We start from the raw sequence: 17042 nt of genomic DNA, 5'->3' as shown, positions 1-17042 counted from the left end.
GAGACGAGACGAATTGAAGCGCAATCTAAGTTGCGGCCTTAGCTCTCTATGCAATTAACCGCAAAGTGTCAAAGACAAGGCAACCGGAAAAGCTGCCACTGCCACGCCCACAACAGCCCACAAGTGCGGCAAATAACAATTATTAACATTTCTGGATACCCTCGCGAGGGTATGATCGGGGGTATGGCCAACAATTTGGCATTGTTAACAAAAAAAATTCATTTTGTTTATATATTAACTATGTTATTAAATATATTTTATAAAATTATTGCGCCTATACTTTGATTTATTTACAATCACGTTTTGGATAAGTAATTAAATGAATAAATTGTTTTACACACAAATGTTTGCTTATATAAATTTAAATTGGTTTCTTGTTTGCTGGAAAAGCATTTGAATATTTAGCTTTTAAAATAGAAAACATATCATAGATTTTTTTTTCAGAGTTTAAACATATTTTAAAGTATTTTAAAGTATTTAAATATGATTGGTAAATTTCAACTAGAGGTAAAAAAAAATTATATATAAATTTAAGAGGGTATTTTTGGTGCCAACCAACTGTTTTTTTGTTTTGTTGTTTGGTCAGGAGCAACTTGAGCAACAACATGGAACAGCAATCTAAACAAATGGCCTACACCAAACGAATTGCACAGCCTAATAAACCCTCGCTCTGGGTTGTTTTTAGTCCATGTGGGATACATGGGTGTTTTTGGTATTTTTTTTCTTCGTATTTATTTTCTAACAACCGCGGGCGTAATGCGGATGACATTGACGCGAGCCAGGCGAAGCCATCCATCTGAAGTGATTGTAGCTGGGACTGGGATTGGGACTGAGACCTGAATTTGAATCCCGTCTGTCAGGCGAAGATTGCTGCAGTTTTGCCCCTGGCCCCTGTAATTTAACACCCACGCCAGCCTGTCAGGCAGCTCGATCCCCCTTTGCAATCTGCTATCGCTCCGCCACTGGCCTGAATTTGAATTTAGCATGTGGCAACGATTATTATCAGGTGTCGTCGCTTTTCAATCATTTTGTTGTGTGCAGCACACTTCACGGGGAACATGGTTTTTAATTGCTTCCAGCTTTCCTACTAAACACTTCGCCAAATTTGGGGGAAAAAAGGATTTTTTGTATGTTCAGTATGTTTTTGCCTAACCGGAACCGTAACCGAAATATGTATATAGCAATCAGAATAAATATCAACTTATTTATAATATATACTGATCTTTTCTTTTTTTTTTTGTAACTCTTTTCCCTCAGTGTAGCTCCTTCACATCAGCCTCACTAAAGGCGGAAGCAGAGCAAAAAGCAAACAATTTGGCCAATAATTTGTCAATCAAGAATTAACGATCGAACAGAGCCTCGAGAATGTGGGATCGAGGTATTCCAAAGGGGGGCAAACGGTGATGGGAGATGGGGTTCTCTTACTGGGGTGGGGCCTTTACTCCTTTATTGCGATAAAGCTCAAGATTTTATGAGCGAGTTGCCAGCAAGTTGTCAGGCATAGTAAAGTTACATAACTGCAGTTTAGAGCACGCGACATTTTGTCGCAAGTTTACGGTCGACGACAGCCAACAGCAACAACAACTGCAACAACTGCAACTATAAGGCCCCATGATCTTGAACGCGATGAAGATGAAGATGAGGTAACTCCCCGCAGCAGGAGCATCATGATCATCATCATCATCATCATAATCATCATCATAGTCATCTCAATCCCAATCCCAACGAAACGAATCGAAACGAAACGGAACGAAACGAAACTGGAGATGCCCAGCACTGCGATAAGCCTTTGAATTATGATTAGACGACAGTCGTATATATATATACACAAATGCTATATATGAGATGGCGTTTTTCGTTGGGTGGGGTATTTCACTTTGTCTGCCTTTTGTTGCATCAAATTATGAGGCAATAAAACAATACACAATGAATGAGTAATGGACAAATGTGACCGCAACATCGGCAACAAAATTGGTCTGTGGATACTAAAGATGCTCGAAACGATTAGACAGGAATTACATACATAGTTGATATTAAATCAGCTAAGAATTTAACTAAAGTGGGATCAAATTTATGCTGAACTTTCCTAACGTTTTACTTACAAAAAAGTGGTTGAAATACATATATCCCACCATATTCTAAATAATGTTGTCTAATAAAGCTATGAAAACAATCGCACATGATAAATTCATTTAGTTTTCATTGACTGCACACACAAAAAAAAAGGTTGGCTGTTGTAGTTACTCTTTGTATATGAGCTTTTTGTTTTTATCAGCCACATTTTCCGACGCTTGGCTGCATTTTCATTTTCTTAATCAGTCAAAAAACGCAAAAGATGATCAAGACGAAGTAGCAGTAGCTGATGATGATTACGATGAGGAAGAGCACACCGTTCTATGGAGTAATTATTCCTATATAAGATTGTATATATATATATATGTAAGAGTTTGTTGGGAAGCAATGAGCATGGCAAGTGCTCTGCCCTTGCAGTAATAGCTAGTTAGAAGAATATTATATAATTTAAGCTTGGCTTTTGCCCTGTAAAGCAAGGGTATATTGGGCAAATGGATATCATCATATTTGCATAAATTAGGCATACATTTGCTTAAAACTCCTTTATTGTAAGACTCTTAATTAATTTAATCGCAAATATAATCGCTATTAGAAAGACCAGACAAAGTTTAATGATCAAGCTAAAGTTGCTTAGAAATTAAATTAATATTTTTTTCTTATATAAATTTTTATTACATGACATAAGTTTGAAGCTATTTGATTTTCAACTTATAATATAACATATCCTGTTTAAAATGTAAGAAAAGGAAATGGTATTTTGAAACAGTCCAAATTCCACTAATAGTGTGCTGATTTAAGGGTATGTTTAAGTCTTATATTTTGTGACTTTTCCACCTGCTTCGCTCAGTTATTTTTCGTTGGTGCTGTATGATTTATGATGCTTGAAAGATAAATTCTGGCAAAGCTCTTGTTAAACGCGGCTGTCAATAGTGGCTCGGCTCATGTGCGACGTGCGATGACTGCTGGCATCCATCCGTCTATATAGTAAGCCCCCTTCGAAAACCCACACCTATTCCACTCCTGATAATGATAATGATGTTATGCTTAGTGTCAATGCTCTGTAGCGGTGAATTTGCGTTAATACTGCTTCTGAATCTGACTATTTTTCCACTGCCACTTCTTTATTTTTGTTGTATCCAAAGTATCCAACTTGCTGAATGTTGTAGTCGTCGTCGCATAATACGTATACGCCATGGTCGTCTTGTGTTTGCAACCGTTAGTAGTGTAGTGTTAGTAGTGTGTGCCTGCCCAAAAGGCATTTGTATGCTATAATTTCAAAATTAAAGAAAATTGATAATCTACAATTGGCGAAGAACTCAGGCCACTATTCGCATTTACAGTTGTGGTCAAGATAGTAGTTATACCAATATCATATTTACATCTAATGTGTAAGAGACACATTCTGATGTAAAATGTGAAATTTTGAAATGTCTAATCTGATTAGTTGTATGTATAATTAAAAAATTAAACAGGATATAACACCTTTTAAGCCAAAATCAGACAGAATCTTAAATGAGAAAAAACTGCGTAAAGAGGCCATAAGTTTTTAGTTTTATTCGCAATTATTATATTATAATATTTGCATACGTAATAAAAATAAATTTATTGATAAACAATAAAGTCAAAAGTCGTTTTAAATATTGTTTTCGAACATCCAAGTAGTAGATACTTCCTTTTTTTCACTGCCACTTCTATTGAGCACTGCCTGTTTGGTATTTTCACTTCCACATTTGAGTTGCACAACCCACGGTCGCTGTCTAAATTGTAATCGTAGCTGTGGTCGTCGGTTGTAGTTGCAGTCATGCCTTGAATTTCGCTTTGATGGTCGCCGCATTCGCATAAATCAATAAAAGTGCAGTCGCCGATGAAGAAGAGGAAGAACAAGAAGCAGGAGCAGGAGTAGCAACAACTTCAAGAACAACAGTGGAAGGTCCACGCAAAGCCAAGAAAATCCAGAGAAATTTCCCTGTCCTGACAGATAAGGAATAATATGCTGGAGACTAGATAAAGTGGCTATCAAATTTAATAAAATTTATATGGCGGAAGGCAACATATAGTAGTTTTCTTTTTCTGTGCACTCAACCATTGGGTTTTCAATATTCGAAATTCATTTACCATTTACTTAGGTTATTAAAGGAATTACATTTTTATTTAATTAAAATTACAAAAAGATTATATATATTAAGTAAGCATTTTTATATTGTATTTAAATTTTTTATTACTTTTTTATTTTAGCTTACGCCATTAAACACCTTTGTCAGAGCTTACGACATTTTTTTCTTCCTTCTCTGAACTACAATTTTTTTTCCCAAACTAAAGAATTTCCTCCAACTCATTTCAGAAGCGTAGATTCAACAAATTGCAATTTTTACGAGTGGGAACTTCGTGACAGACAAAACTTTCTTCCCCCTTAGTGTCGATAAGCATCACTGAACAAGTTTAAAATGTCATCGACGAGCACGAGAAGGTTTTCCAAAAATCCAAAGTTGACTGAAAATCAAAAATCCAAAATCAACAAACCCGAGATCGGTAAAGGTGGGTTCCATAAATTTTCATTAGAAAATGCTGTACGCGGCAGCAGCTAAATGATAAGGAACTTTATGGCCATCGTTGATATTAAACCTGGCTTTAATTGAAAATAAAAACCGAAGAGAGCTGGAATTATTGAAAACGAAATGAAATTTAAATAATTTTTGATGAAAACCCAATTTTTTTTTGTGAAGCATCAAAGTGGCGTGGAAGCAAACAAAGGGAATGGTCATAAAAAAGAATATATCTACATCTCTTAAATTAATGCATCTCTTTTGACCACTGTACACAGACAATAAATAATTTTACAAAGATTAATATTTAGTTTAAAATTGCACTTTAGTAATGTGTAAAACCTTTAATACAAGAAATTAAAAGCAAGGAGAAAAATGTATGAAATACTTGAAAGGTACATTTTTTTAATGCATATATTTAAGAATATAAAATAACCAATTAAGTACAGGCTTGAATAAGTTTAAATATTTATTGGGATTTCCAAAAACGTAATGGAATAAAAAGTAAACAGTTTTTAAACTACTTTTTGTACTTGTCTGTTTTGGCAATTTATAAGCTTATGTAGCAGTTGCTAAAAGTTACCAATATATCTTTTCAGTGCATGCCTTTTTAGTGTCCTCTCTTTCGCTCTGTGTGTGTGGCATTAAAGTTGATTTTTTTCGGTTTTAATATTCGTGCTACCGTTAGAAACAACAGCGAAGAGTGGTGTAGAAAATTCGAGGAATGGAGTAGGGAAATGCTAAGGGGGCGGCGTCAAAGTCGACGCTTCGCCAGCGCCGGCGTCTCTTTGGTAAAACATTAATTAAATTAATTAACCAACTCGTGCCAAGAATTTCATACCGAAGGAGATGAGCAAGCAACCAAAAAAGAACATATCTATGTACGTAGAGTGGTATATAGTATATTCCAGACACCGCTTTGGAACGCATAATTAATGCGCTCAGTGCGCAGAACCAGATTAAGGGGAGCCTTGCTCAGATACACACACACACACACACACACACAAACATACATACAGAAAGATAAACATACATACATACTATATATCGCCACATATAGCACCATCCATAGGTGATTGCTGTTAAGTCAGTCATCTGTGGTAAAAGATCGGATCCCTCTTCCGGCAATTGGATATGATTCTTTCAATTAAAATCTGCCAAGCTGAGTGGGTTTTACTTTTAATGCTACTTTTCCCGGAATAAATCATTATTATGATTTATTAAAAGGTGGTAATGCGAGGAATTTCGAGTTTAACAAGGCTGAAAAAATCTTCTTATAAAAAGATATTTTTTTTTAGATTTTTTGAACTTGTTTGTATTGATGAAAATCTATTCAGACTGATTACTGTTTATGTTGGCATAAAAGAAGTCTTTAAAATTTTATAAATTTAATCTTTCCACAATTTAAATTAAATTACTATCGTCGAAAAATAATATCTGAAACTCTTACAACTAAAGAATTGCATTTATGTATGCAAACAAACTAACTTTCCTCAAATAACTTTAAGCTAAAAGTTATTAAAGGCACTTTAAATATAAAACCTTATTGACTAATGTAATCCAGCCTCACATTTGATTAATCACATTTTAAATTCTCCAGAATTGAACACAATTTTTCTCACAACTAAAGATTAACATTTTATTTTATGCAAATTAACTATGTCACAGGTGGTTTTAAAAGCTTTCTTTAAATAACCTTTAGTTAAATGGTCTTAAAATCCGAAACTCCATTGACTAATGTACACCGTTTTCATATTTGATTAATATTAGTTTTAATTCACTCGAATTGAACCAATTTTTTTAGGTCTTTTCTTTGCAGCTTCTTTGCATCGCTCCAGCGATGAGGGCCAGCGCCAATTAATCTTGGCCAACTCGAAGATGCCTCTGAATAGGTTTTCCATGTCCGTTAGCGGTTTGGAATGTGAAACCCTGACAAAAAAAAAGACAACACGTGCCAAGCGAACAACACAAGCCAGCGAGACATCAATCAATTGCGCTGATTGAATGCATTCGAAACCGAAACCTCAAAGACTCAAAAAAATAACAAAAAAAAAAAAAAATAAAGAAAGGGGGAGCTGCGAAAGTAAATAAAATAAAAACAAAAAACATACACAGAAAGGCAGCCTCGAACAAAGTGTGAAGTTGGAAATAAAGTGGCGCTTAATTGCGAGCGATTAATGAAGCAAGAATCCCCCATTCCCAATATCCAATGCCCAATTTCGAGGCGCCCAGGGCAATTTTTTCTAGTGTAGCCGCACCGCTGTCGTCGCCTGTGTCAGGTGTCATGTGTCAAGTGTCAGGTGTCAAGGCAAGGGGCAAAAGTTTAACGGTTCCCCAAGCCACCAATCAACACACAAGAAAAAATCCAAAACAAATTTAAAAAAAAAACCAAATGAAAAACGAAACAATCCAAAAAGCTTACAAAAAAATTAACACGAAAATCGCCGACAGCCAAGTGGCCAACGAACTCCAATCCATTGGCAATTGGAAGGTCGCCTTCGTCATGAAATATATACATATACATATATCAATATATATGGCCACAGAAATAAACTTAAATAATGGACAATATCAAGTGCAATAAACCATAAACTGATGGAATCCCAAATTGAATATAACTATCGAAGAAAACTGCAAAAATAAAAAAAATTAATGAACAGGTGGAAAACGAAAAATGTGCAAAAATATTGGTACTTAAAAGCGACTATCGCAATACCCTGGAAATACAAGACATTTATTACTGCCTCTTCATATAATTTAGCTAGGGCTGAGATCATGTCTGTCTTGGGTCTATTTCTGAATCGATTTTGTCACGATCTTTGTATCGGATTATGATAATCTTAAGCTTTCAACTTGAGGATATGAAAGATTGGCTTGGACATTGGTCATATTTATTTCCATTTAAAAAGTCACTCCCATAACTTTTATAAATCGAAGTTGTTTCTAGGAATATCGCCGTGATCCTAACCCTTGATACCCTTTTGTCCAAAAATCTGGCACAGTGTCCGCATACTGAACGAACCTTTTTGCTTCCGATTCTACATTTTGGATTCTCCAATTCTCCGATTCTCCGATTCTCCGTGACACAATTCCAAAATAAGTGAGGGGGCGGCGGAAGTATCAGGCTTTGTTGCCCCATCGATTAATATGGAGAACGACAGCACTTGCCGCAAATGGTGTGCCAACTTCCGATCATATGTACTATACGTCTATATAGAATTCGAAAAAGCCGGCGGCGAGAAGAAGAACCCACCGAACCATAAATCAGCGGAGCGTATGTTGACAACACTGGCAGCATGACAATTGCCACCTGCTGGGCTGAAAGGAAACCCCATTAATGACAAAATCAATAAATTCATATTTCCATCACAAGCGGACAGAAATCTCCAGAAATAAACAAAACCGAAAAAGTGTACACAAAACCGAACGAGTCGGGCAGACAGAATGCCGTTAAAGCTGCGTTTTAAATACAATATTAAATTAAGAGACTCTCCACAGAGGGACTGAAATCTAATAATTAAATGGATTCTTCAAGGGCGCACACAAAACTCAACGGGTGAGATGGTGGGGCGAGAATCAAATTGATTTGCCAGATAAATCAAGAAGTGATCACCAAAAGAGGGTCTGCCTTGGAAAACAGAAACCAATGCTTGGATAAAGAATTCAACAACTTTGTTCAGCGATTATAAAAGCCAGGATTTTGGAGAGGGGCTTAAAGCTTGAGATTTTAGTCTGGAGATCAAAATACAATACTTAAAAAAGGAGGAATCTTGTCTATGATTTATGTATTAAAAGTCAGGAAATAAATTAAGTTTTCAGGTCTTAAGATTAAACCTTTGAGATTTAGGCCCTTTCAACGAAGTCTTATCAATTAATTATTTTTCAATCTGACTAAAAATCAATTAAATAAAAACCATTGCTGTTGCATTCAAACGGATTATGCAATCACAATCTGCCGAGTGTTTTCTTCCGGAAAAGTCAATCAGTCAATCAGTCAATCACTCAATCGGCAATTGAAGGAAGCCAAACAGTTGGCCGTCTGCAGACTGCCGTTGCATTAATCACCCAAAGCAATGCAGGCAAATCAGAACCGATCGATCGATCGATCGGATCGGTTCGGATCGCACTCATCATAATTATCGATGATAGCTCGTCTCGTCTCCACTCGACTCGACTCAGCTAAACTCGGATCGACTTCAACGTGTCATGTCAAGTTTCCCCGATCTCCGATCACCTCTCTGCGATTTGCCTAATTGAAATAATGCCGCCCCGTAATTGAATCAATTAAATCGGCAGTAAATCAGCGGCAGTGCGGAATGAATAACGCCAATAAAGGTGTTCTTTAAGCGGCGTTTTTAAAGTTAAACCCAATCAAAATGGCTTAGAGAAAATAATAATAATAATTTTCCAAGTAATTTATTTCAAAAGTTTAAATAATAATACAATTTATTTTTTGTTTTACATTTTTTTTTTTACATGTATTTTTATACATTATTTTTTAACTGTTTGCATTAAAGACATAGAATTCCCTTAAGAAAAGCTCTATGTTGTTAATAATATTCTATATTTTTTTGTAATCCAATAGAACCTACGTTTTTATGGCTCCGAGTCCCCCCAAAGTACAAAGTCACGACTCCAGAAAGTGAGTCATGCGACCTCAGCAAACTGCTAGCCAGCTGTCTGTGGGCCTGTAATTATTTTGATATTTGCCGCATTTAGAAATGAATCGAATGCTAGACACACTGACGCACAGAGATCGACACTGGCAGATTGGATCGAAGGCATAGGAAGACCGAGTACTCGGGTTGCAACAAAATCTTGGGATCGTGATAAAATTCGTGGTTAGTGAGTGGATGGAGCTGGCCAGGATTCAGATACATCTGTGGCTGTTGCTGCTCCACTTTGGCGGTGCCCTTTCTCTTGTCTATCTCAAAGATAACAGACTCCCAGATAGATGCAAATACTTGCTGGAGGATGAAATGATCTTAGAGCGAAAGTGTGGCGGCACCTATCCACTGCTGGCCTTCACCAAGTTTCGCGACACTTTCGTGAAGGCCGGCGAGCCGTTTTCCCTGTTTATGCCCAATACAATGGATCATATAATGGTGGTGTTGAAGGATTCGGCGCTACAGAACTGTGCACGCTTTCAGTTGTCGGATATGGCCACGTTCTTTTGCCTGGACAATAAAAGAAATGAAACGATCAGACTGGATTTCGCCCACATGTACTGCTTTCCATTTCATATCCAGCTGCCGGATGATTTGATGCTGTCGTGCCTTGCGGAGAACAATATGGTCGACAAGTATCTGAACGATGTCCTCCGCACCCGACGTGGCGTCATCCACTATACCTTCAACGATAGTCGGGGCCATCGGCATATTTCTGTATATTTCTGGTCGCTGCTGTTGCCGTTGCTGTTGCTGCTCCTCTTCTCCCGGCAATGATGAGTCGTAAATTTTTATGCAAGCTGCCATAAAGATTGATCGGTTAAGCCAAAGGGGATCACATTAAAAACATAATGCTAAAAACGAAAAAAAAAAATAAAAAAAAAAAACAGAAGAGTAAGGTAAATATATGTGGATTGAAAGCCTTATCGCTGGCCTTGCTCCTGGCCATCTACTCCGCCCCGCGGGGTCCTTGTTGAGTATTTATTTTATGGCAAAACAAATTAAACTATATTAACGCATTGTTTGTTTTCATTGGAGAGCGGAGGGCTTCTGGGTTCCCATGGATCAGCCGTAACCATTCTGAACTTCTTCGGCCTATCAGGTTTTTTTTTTTTCAAGAAAAAGCTCTTGCCAAGTTGTTAAGTCATTGTTGATTGCTGATTGGTTTTCTTAATTAATTCACATTACAAATATATTTTGGACATAATCAGCAAAGTTTAGTTGCTTTAATACAAATTAAAATTGAATTTAATATTTAAAATGCTTTAAAAGTTTTTAAAAACCAAAACAAAAACGTTTAAGTTGTTAAATTTTTATAGATTTATGAAAGGATTTTAATTTACATTGTTTATGGGTTAACTCAGCTTAGTTTATTGCTTCGATGAAAATTCAAATTTAGTTTATTATGATAAAAGAAATGATATTCTATGTTTGAGTTAAACATCAATTATTATTGCCTCCATTAGATTACTTTTCAGATTATGTGAGTTATATTCTTTAAAATATCTGCAGAAACCAATATTATGTTTGAAAAAACTACGTGTAAATTTAGTTTTAAATACACCATGTGTTATTTGTATTTGAAACCCTGCTGGGTATATATTTAGCTTCGCATCTGCGATCTCCCTGCGGATTTGCCCACATCACGTTGCAGCTCGTGATCCGAGGAGCGGTCACCTGCGGCTGCCTGGCGTGCGTACTCGCCAAATTTCCATCCACATTGCAAAACCTAATTCGCGATTGCCGTTCCGCGATTATTCTCACATCGAAATCTCTGTCTGGTCTTGGGTCTTGGGTACTGGGTCTTCGGTCTTCGGTCTTGAGTCTTGGATATCTGGTACCCATTCATCCGGTCGTTTGTAGTCGCGTCTAGCGGTTTCCCCCGAATGCAAGGAAAAGCCTTGGCGCGACCAACGACCAAATTGTCAACGCGGCGATCTGAATGCAGAACATCGGCATCAGCATCAGATATATGCGAGTACTCCAGTTCGATCGCTCGGCGGCGATTTGCATTTTGGGCATTGGCCCGGGTTAAGGAGAATCGGAGGTTTCAGCAACAGTTGTTTTCTTGCACAAATGCCGTTGTCCGCACAGTGCTACAATTGACCATTATTTATAGTAACAAAATCTCACGTTTAACGTTAATTTTCCATGGTTAATTATAGTTTGTAAATGTATTGTTGTGTAAATATTTTCTCGTTATAAAAAATATACATTAAAAATATAGAAATAATTTCTTGAATTGTTGGTCATACAAAATAGGAAAGAACAAGTTTCGCTATTGTGCCTTAATAATTCATTAATTCATTTTCTAATAGAGGACAACTTAGTTATTACAGTTATTTATTAAATATATTATCTTAAACTATATTTTATTTTTTTTACATGTTGACACAAATTATATAAATAATCCGAGAACCACTGTGCCAGAAAAACAAACAAGAATTGTTTCACCCACATGCAAGTGGTTTTTCTTCTACTTGCCGTGGTTTCGGTTGTTTTGAATTTTCTTCTGGTATTAATAGGAATTTCCAATTGATTTTCAGTTTCGATTGACCGCACCGCAGTTGTCACGTGTTGGGCCCCCTCCCTCCTCAACCCCCCGCAACCGTGGCTTTTCCCCGCCCCTCTCCTCAACACATCCCCTTTCGCACATTGGATCCCTTGCCCCATCAACTCATTACGCATCTGGCACACTTGAGTTCAATCAAATACCAAATGCTGCAGCAGGTGAGGTCTTTCCCCGACTCCTCGCATTTTCTTTTTCTGGGGGATAATTGCGCAAAAGCTTTGGAAAGATCTGTACGGCCATTTGCATAAATTTCCCTTGCAAGGGGGGAAAGACTGGGGGAAATGGGGAGAGCCACACAACCTGAGATTCTGCGGAGAAAGACTGTGAAGACCTGACTTTATCCTCCACACGGGAAACAATTTCCATATATGTTATATTTGTTCAGTAGTCTACGACTTGCTTTCTTCATATAACAATATTTAACTTAAATAATAAATTTAAAAAAAACTCTTATGCTTTTAAATTCCTTATTTTGATCTTTAAAAAAATTTTAAATTATCTCAAAAGTAGTAAAAATTTGTATTGTCTTTTTTAAATTGATTTTTACAAATTAAGCAGTGTCAAGAATCTTCCGATCTGCCAGTCTAAATCTAAATAATTTGATCTAAAATTAATGTCATATGGTATCTTTGCAAATATTTTAATATGCTAATAAGAATTTCTTGTTTTTTTTTTCTGTGAAAACAAATGGTTGGTCAGTGGCTAACCATGTCATAAACAATGATTAGGCGGCGGCTGCTGGTGGTTCAAGTGGCTCAATGGTGCTGGTTGTGGTGTGTATTAAAACGGTTTCCATGTTGCAAATGGTAGCGATCATCCTCCTCCAGCTTTACCCCCCATCAACCACCTTTGCCCACCTTGCACACTTCGATCGCAGTGGAATTGCATTATAAATTAATTAGTCAACTATTTTAGCAGCACACCTGTGAGGGGCGACAGGAGGCTGGACATTGGAGATGATGGAAAAAATCTCCCATAGACGGAGTTTTTCAGAACAAATCAGGCAGGGAGCTCGAACAGAAGTCACCAAAGACGGACATCTCCGGGGGCTTTGGAAACATTGTGACTGGCTACCGAGTAGATTCCGATTCCCCTCAAATGAGTTTTGCCATGTTTCGGAATGCGGCTGTGGCTCATTATTGGTTTTTGATTTCCCTAATGCTTTCCGTGAGCGAAATTTATTTTATGCCATATTTAGATTTCCCCACTTCATTTTTATTTAAATCAAAAATGGAATTTAATTAAAATATCTTACTGAAATAATTATTCATGAATTTTAATTTAATAAACAATTAGCAAATTATAATTTGGTCTTTACTTTAGCTAAAGAAATTTAAATATATTCTAATACTTAATTATTAATTACATTTAAGTGACAGTTTGTAAATGTTAGAGTTATTTTAAAAACTAGGTTTGTCAGTGTTAATGTTATCCTAAAACGAAAATATCTCGTGCATTAATTTTTTTTTTAACTCCCTAATTAGTATTCCAACCTTTAATTAATTGATTGGTTTCCCCGATCTCAGCTGTTGTCGCCGGCGGCAAATACAGTAGAATTCTTTTGCGGCGATTAGGACACGCCTACTTAGTGACAGCCATTATGCAGTCCGGCTATTTAATGGATTATTAGTAATTCATTTGGACGTTTTCGACACCGACGAAACCGACTACTTTTACACTTTTTACCACAAACAGAAGGAGATCGATGGGCGTGGCAAATCGGCAACGAAGACAAGTGGAGATACCTAAATTTAGAGAAGGCATTCAAAGAGGGACATTAATCAGTCGATTTGTCCCGGGATTTCTTGGCTGTGAAATAATTAAAACATTCTCTTTGATGGTGACGAAGAAAAACAAATCATGTCATAGGGTCGCGAGATCAGAGATCACGGCGTTAAAACAATAAGTCAAACAAAGCAAATGTGCAGTTAACTTAACGGTCGAGCGTGGAGAAAAACATAAATAAAGTTTGTCAAAGAGCCTTAGGAGCTCTTATATTGAGATAAGCAAATTTACAGTCAGCCCTCGATTTGAAGAAATATGTAAAATAAAAAAAAAAATACAAAATGGCCAGATGGTTTTTATTTTTAATATAAAATGACAGAAACTGAAATATCAAATTGTAAAAATATTTAACAATTGATTACCATTCAGTTTGTCTTTAAGGTTCTTATAATGATACATATTCTAATTCTGAAAGGCCTAAATATTGAAATATTTTAAATAGTTGTCAAGTTGTCAAAATATTTAACAATAAATTACTATCCAGTCCGGCTTTTAGGTTCTAATAATGATACATTTTATAATTCTGGTAAACCTTAAATACCAAAATATATTAAAAATATTAAAGACAGATTTATTAAAGAAGGAAATTTCTGTCTATAGATGAAGGTGTTTAACCGCCAATCGATTTCGTTATCCGACGCCCTGACACATGAACTTTGACTATAAATGGAACACCAAGCGAGAGTAAGAGAATGGCCACCAAAAAGTGGAGTTCGGGACGGACTTTTGGAAAGTACCGTTCGGCGAGCATCTTCCTCAGCAGCAACTTTTCGATTTTTTTTTTTTTTTTGGCTACTTGGGGGCTACTTTTGGCCCATTGTCACCCCAACGATTTGTGGCAACAATAGACAATTTGAAATCTTGATCGAACCTTTTGTTCGGTTCGTTTCGCTGTTCGTTGACATTTGTCACCATCGCCAGACGGGAATACACAGAAAAGACAAACTACAAACTACAATCAAATCGATTCGATACGATTAACAACAACCTGTATCGTCTGTCCTATGACCACAGCCCATCGTAATCGGTATTGCACCGCCCCTTTTCTATTTCGATGCCTCTCCTCAATTGCTGTTTATTTTTGTAGCTATATTGACACATTCGTAGACGCTTTGTTTTGTGGATTTTTAGTTTTTCGGGATTATATCATACCAAAAGGGTCGTGGCTTTGTTTTTTTTTTCTGAGCCTGATATACCTCATAGAAAATTGGATTATCATTTCTTTGCTGATTTCAATATGCGTAAATATATTTTTTTGTCTTCCCATTTTTGCAATCTATTTTTGGGCCCCTTTGTCCGCGGCTATCGCTTTATGCAAAGTGCGTGAAGGTGATTGGACTCTGGTATTTCTCTTCGCCACCCCACCAATAAATATACGTTTTATCTGAGCCCTTCGGTTTTGGGGAGTGGCGAGTGTGATTGCCAAGTTTTGGATTATTTCGATAGTAAGCCTTTCACTAAAAGTGAATTCTTTAATAATGATAAATATAAAAACTTCTAGCATACCTTAATTTGCCAAAATAATTAATTTTGTAAATGTTGTAACTCAGCTTAATATGATATATATTTATAACAAAATAATTACTTTAGACTCACATTTTTTATTTCTTTTCATTTTAATATACTGACGCTACAAGTATAATACTTCTACATTTAGGTAACTTAATATTAACATGATTTAAACATCTTCTAAAAAGGATTTAAATGTTTTTTTGTTTTATGTTTTAATATTAAATCAAATTTTTTTTTTTGTTAAAAAACATGTGTATATTTTTCGGAATATATCTTGCCACAACTAGTTGAAATTTAATATTCTGCAATTATTTTCTTGCCGCTATTAACGGCGGATTCAGAAAATGGTGCATGAAAATGATTTATTTGAATTTCCCTGCCTCGAATATGAGCTTACATATGTATCTCTATATTTGGGCGTGGCTTCCATCTCGTTAGCAGCGTCACCTGCAGCATTAATTAAGCAACAAATGGCAGCAAACATGGACTCGAGCTGGGTGGGGTGGGGTAGAAAAGTGTAGTATGGAAGGAAAGCGTGGATCCCGGGCGGGAAAAGACATTCATAGATGCTCAGGAGAGATTGCCGCAACAAGATTCTTATCACCGCAACAGCGGTGGGGCATGCCACCTGCGGCCTGCAACATCCAACAACATCGGTCTAAATCTGGACCCTGTCCAGAGTCCACAATCCAGGGCGATGATAAAGTTATAAAAAACGGAGCATTTCCGATTAAGTTGATTGTCGAAAATTTGCAAACAGATGAAATATTTCAGCAATGTGATTTAATGGCTGTGTGGTGGCATCCACACGGTAATTGCAAACGCCAGCGGGGCGTTTTGTAACAGCAAAAGCTGTACACCGTTCAAAAAATACAACAAATTCTAGTGTAAGCTCTTAAATCAATATTTCCGATTTAAGCATTAAAATACCTTAATAAATTATTTAGTATTTACGTAATGGTTACAAAGAAATTAATAGCTTCTATAAGACCAATCGTAAAAATGTATACAAAAAATTATAACTTTTTTTAATTTTTTCACATTAATTTTTCACATTTTTCAAAATATAGTAGTGATTTAATGTTTTAAAATTACGGTTTAAATTAAATAAAACCGGACGACTATATAGCTATAGTTGTAAAAAAGTGTAAAAATATAATACTTAGCAGTTTTCAATATTCTTCTAGATTTAGTCATGTTTTCATATTTTAGAATTACTTTTTTATTTTTATTAACCTGGACGACTATACCATATAGCTCTAATTGAGGCAATCGGAAAAATAAAAAAAATCAACCCAGCTAAATTCTTTTAAAACATGTACGCATAAAAATCGAAATAAAGTTTTTTTTAAAAATATTTAATTTATGAAATAGCTGCAAGGGTATATAAGCTTCGGTTTGCCGAAGTTGACTTCCTTTCTTGTTTTGCAATATTTTAGAGAGTACTAAGTAAATAAGTTGAATAACAATTAATACATTCGTTTTAAGATTTCATAAAAAATCAGTAGTATAACGTGATATTACTTTCAAAATATTTTTCTACATTTTGTCTATTACTTTGTAGCTAAGAAGAGTGATACATTTTTTTGTATTTTTTATTATATTGTGATATTTGCTACAAAGTTTAAAAAATATTTTCTAGGTTTGCGATATATTTTGCCCAGTGCCGGGACAACTTCAACAACTAATCTGGACGATTCGTGGTTGCTGCTGATGCTGGCCACCTGTTTTGTCATCCATTAGCTATCTTCCTCTGGCGTTTGGGGTTTGGGGCTGGTTGCATGCAACGCCTGCTTAATGGCATTTGAAAATTTGTCAATCGTTGTTGGGCCGTGGCAGTGGCCGGGGCAGTGGCCGTGGCAGTGGCTCGTGTTACCCCCTTTTTCCGCC

The 17042-nt window shown here is 36.2% G+C and overlaps 1 protein-coding gene across 1 annotated transcript; it reads left to right on the top strand.

Annotated features, from left to right (window-relative positions):
* The first annotated feature begins 9298 nt into the window (after positions 1–9298).
* On the top strand, positions 9299–10302 carry LOC108147641. Its single transcript, XM_017274296.2, has one exon. It carries the CDS (start codon positions 9470–9472, stop codon positions 10058–10060), a length of 591 nt encoding a protein of 196 aa, XP_017129785.1. The 5' UTR covers positions 9299–9469; the 3' UTR covers positions 10061–10302.
* Positions 10303–17042: the final 6740 nt, after the last annotated feature.

This window comes from Drosophila elegans, unplaced genomic scaffold (genome assembly GCF_018152505.1).
Source record: "Drosophila elegans isolate 14027-0461.03 unplaced genomic scaffold, ASM1815250v1 contig_149, whole genome shotgun sequence".
In the NCBI taxonomy this organism is placed as follows: domain Eukaryota; kingdom Metazoa; phylum Arthropoda; class Insecta; order Diptera; family Drosophilidae; genus Drosophila; species Drosophila elegans.
Note: the sequence above shows the minus strand (reverse complement) of the source record. Positions and strands in the feature narration are given on the sequence as shown.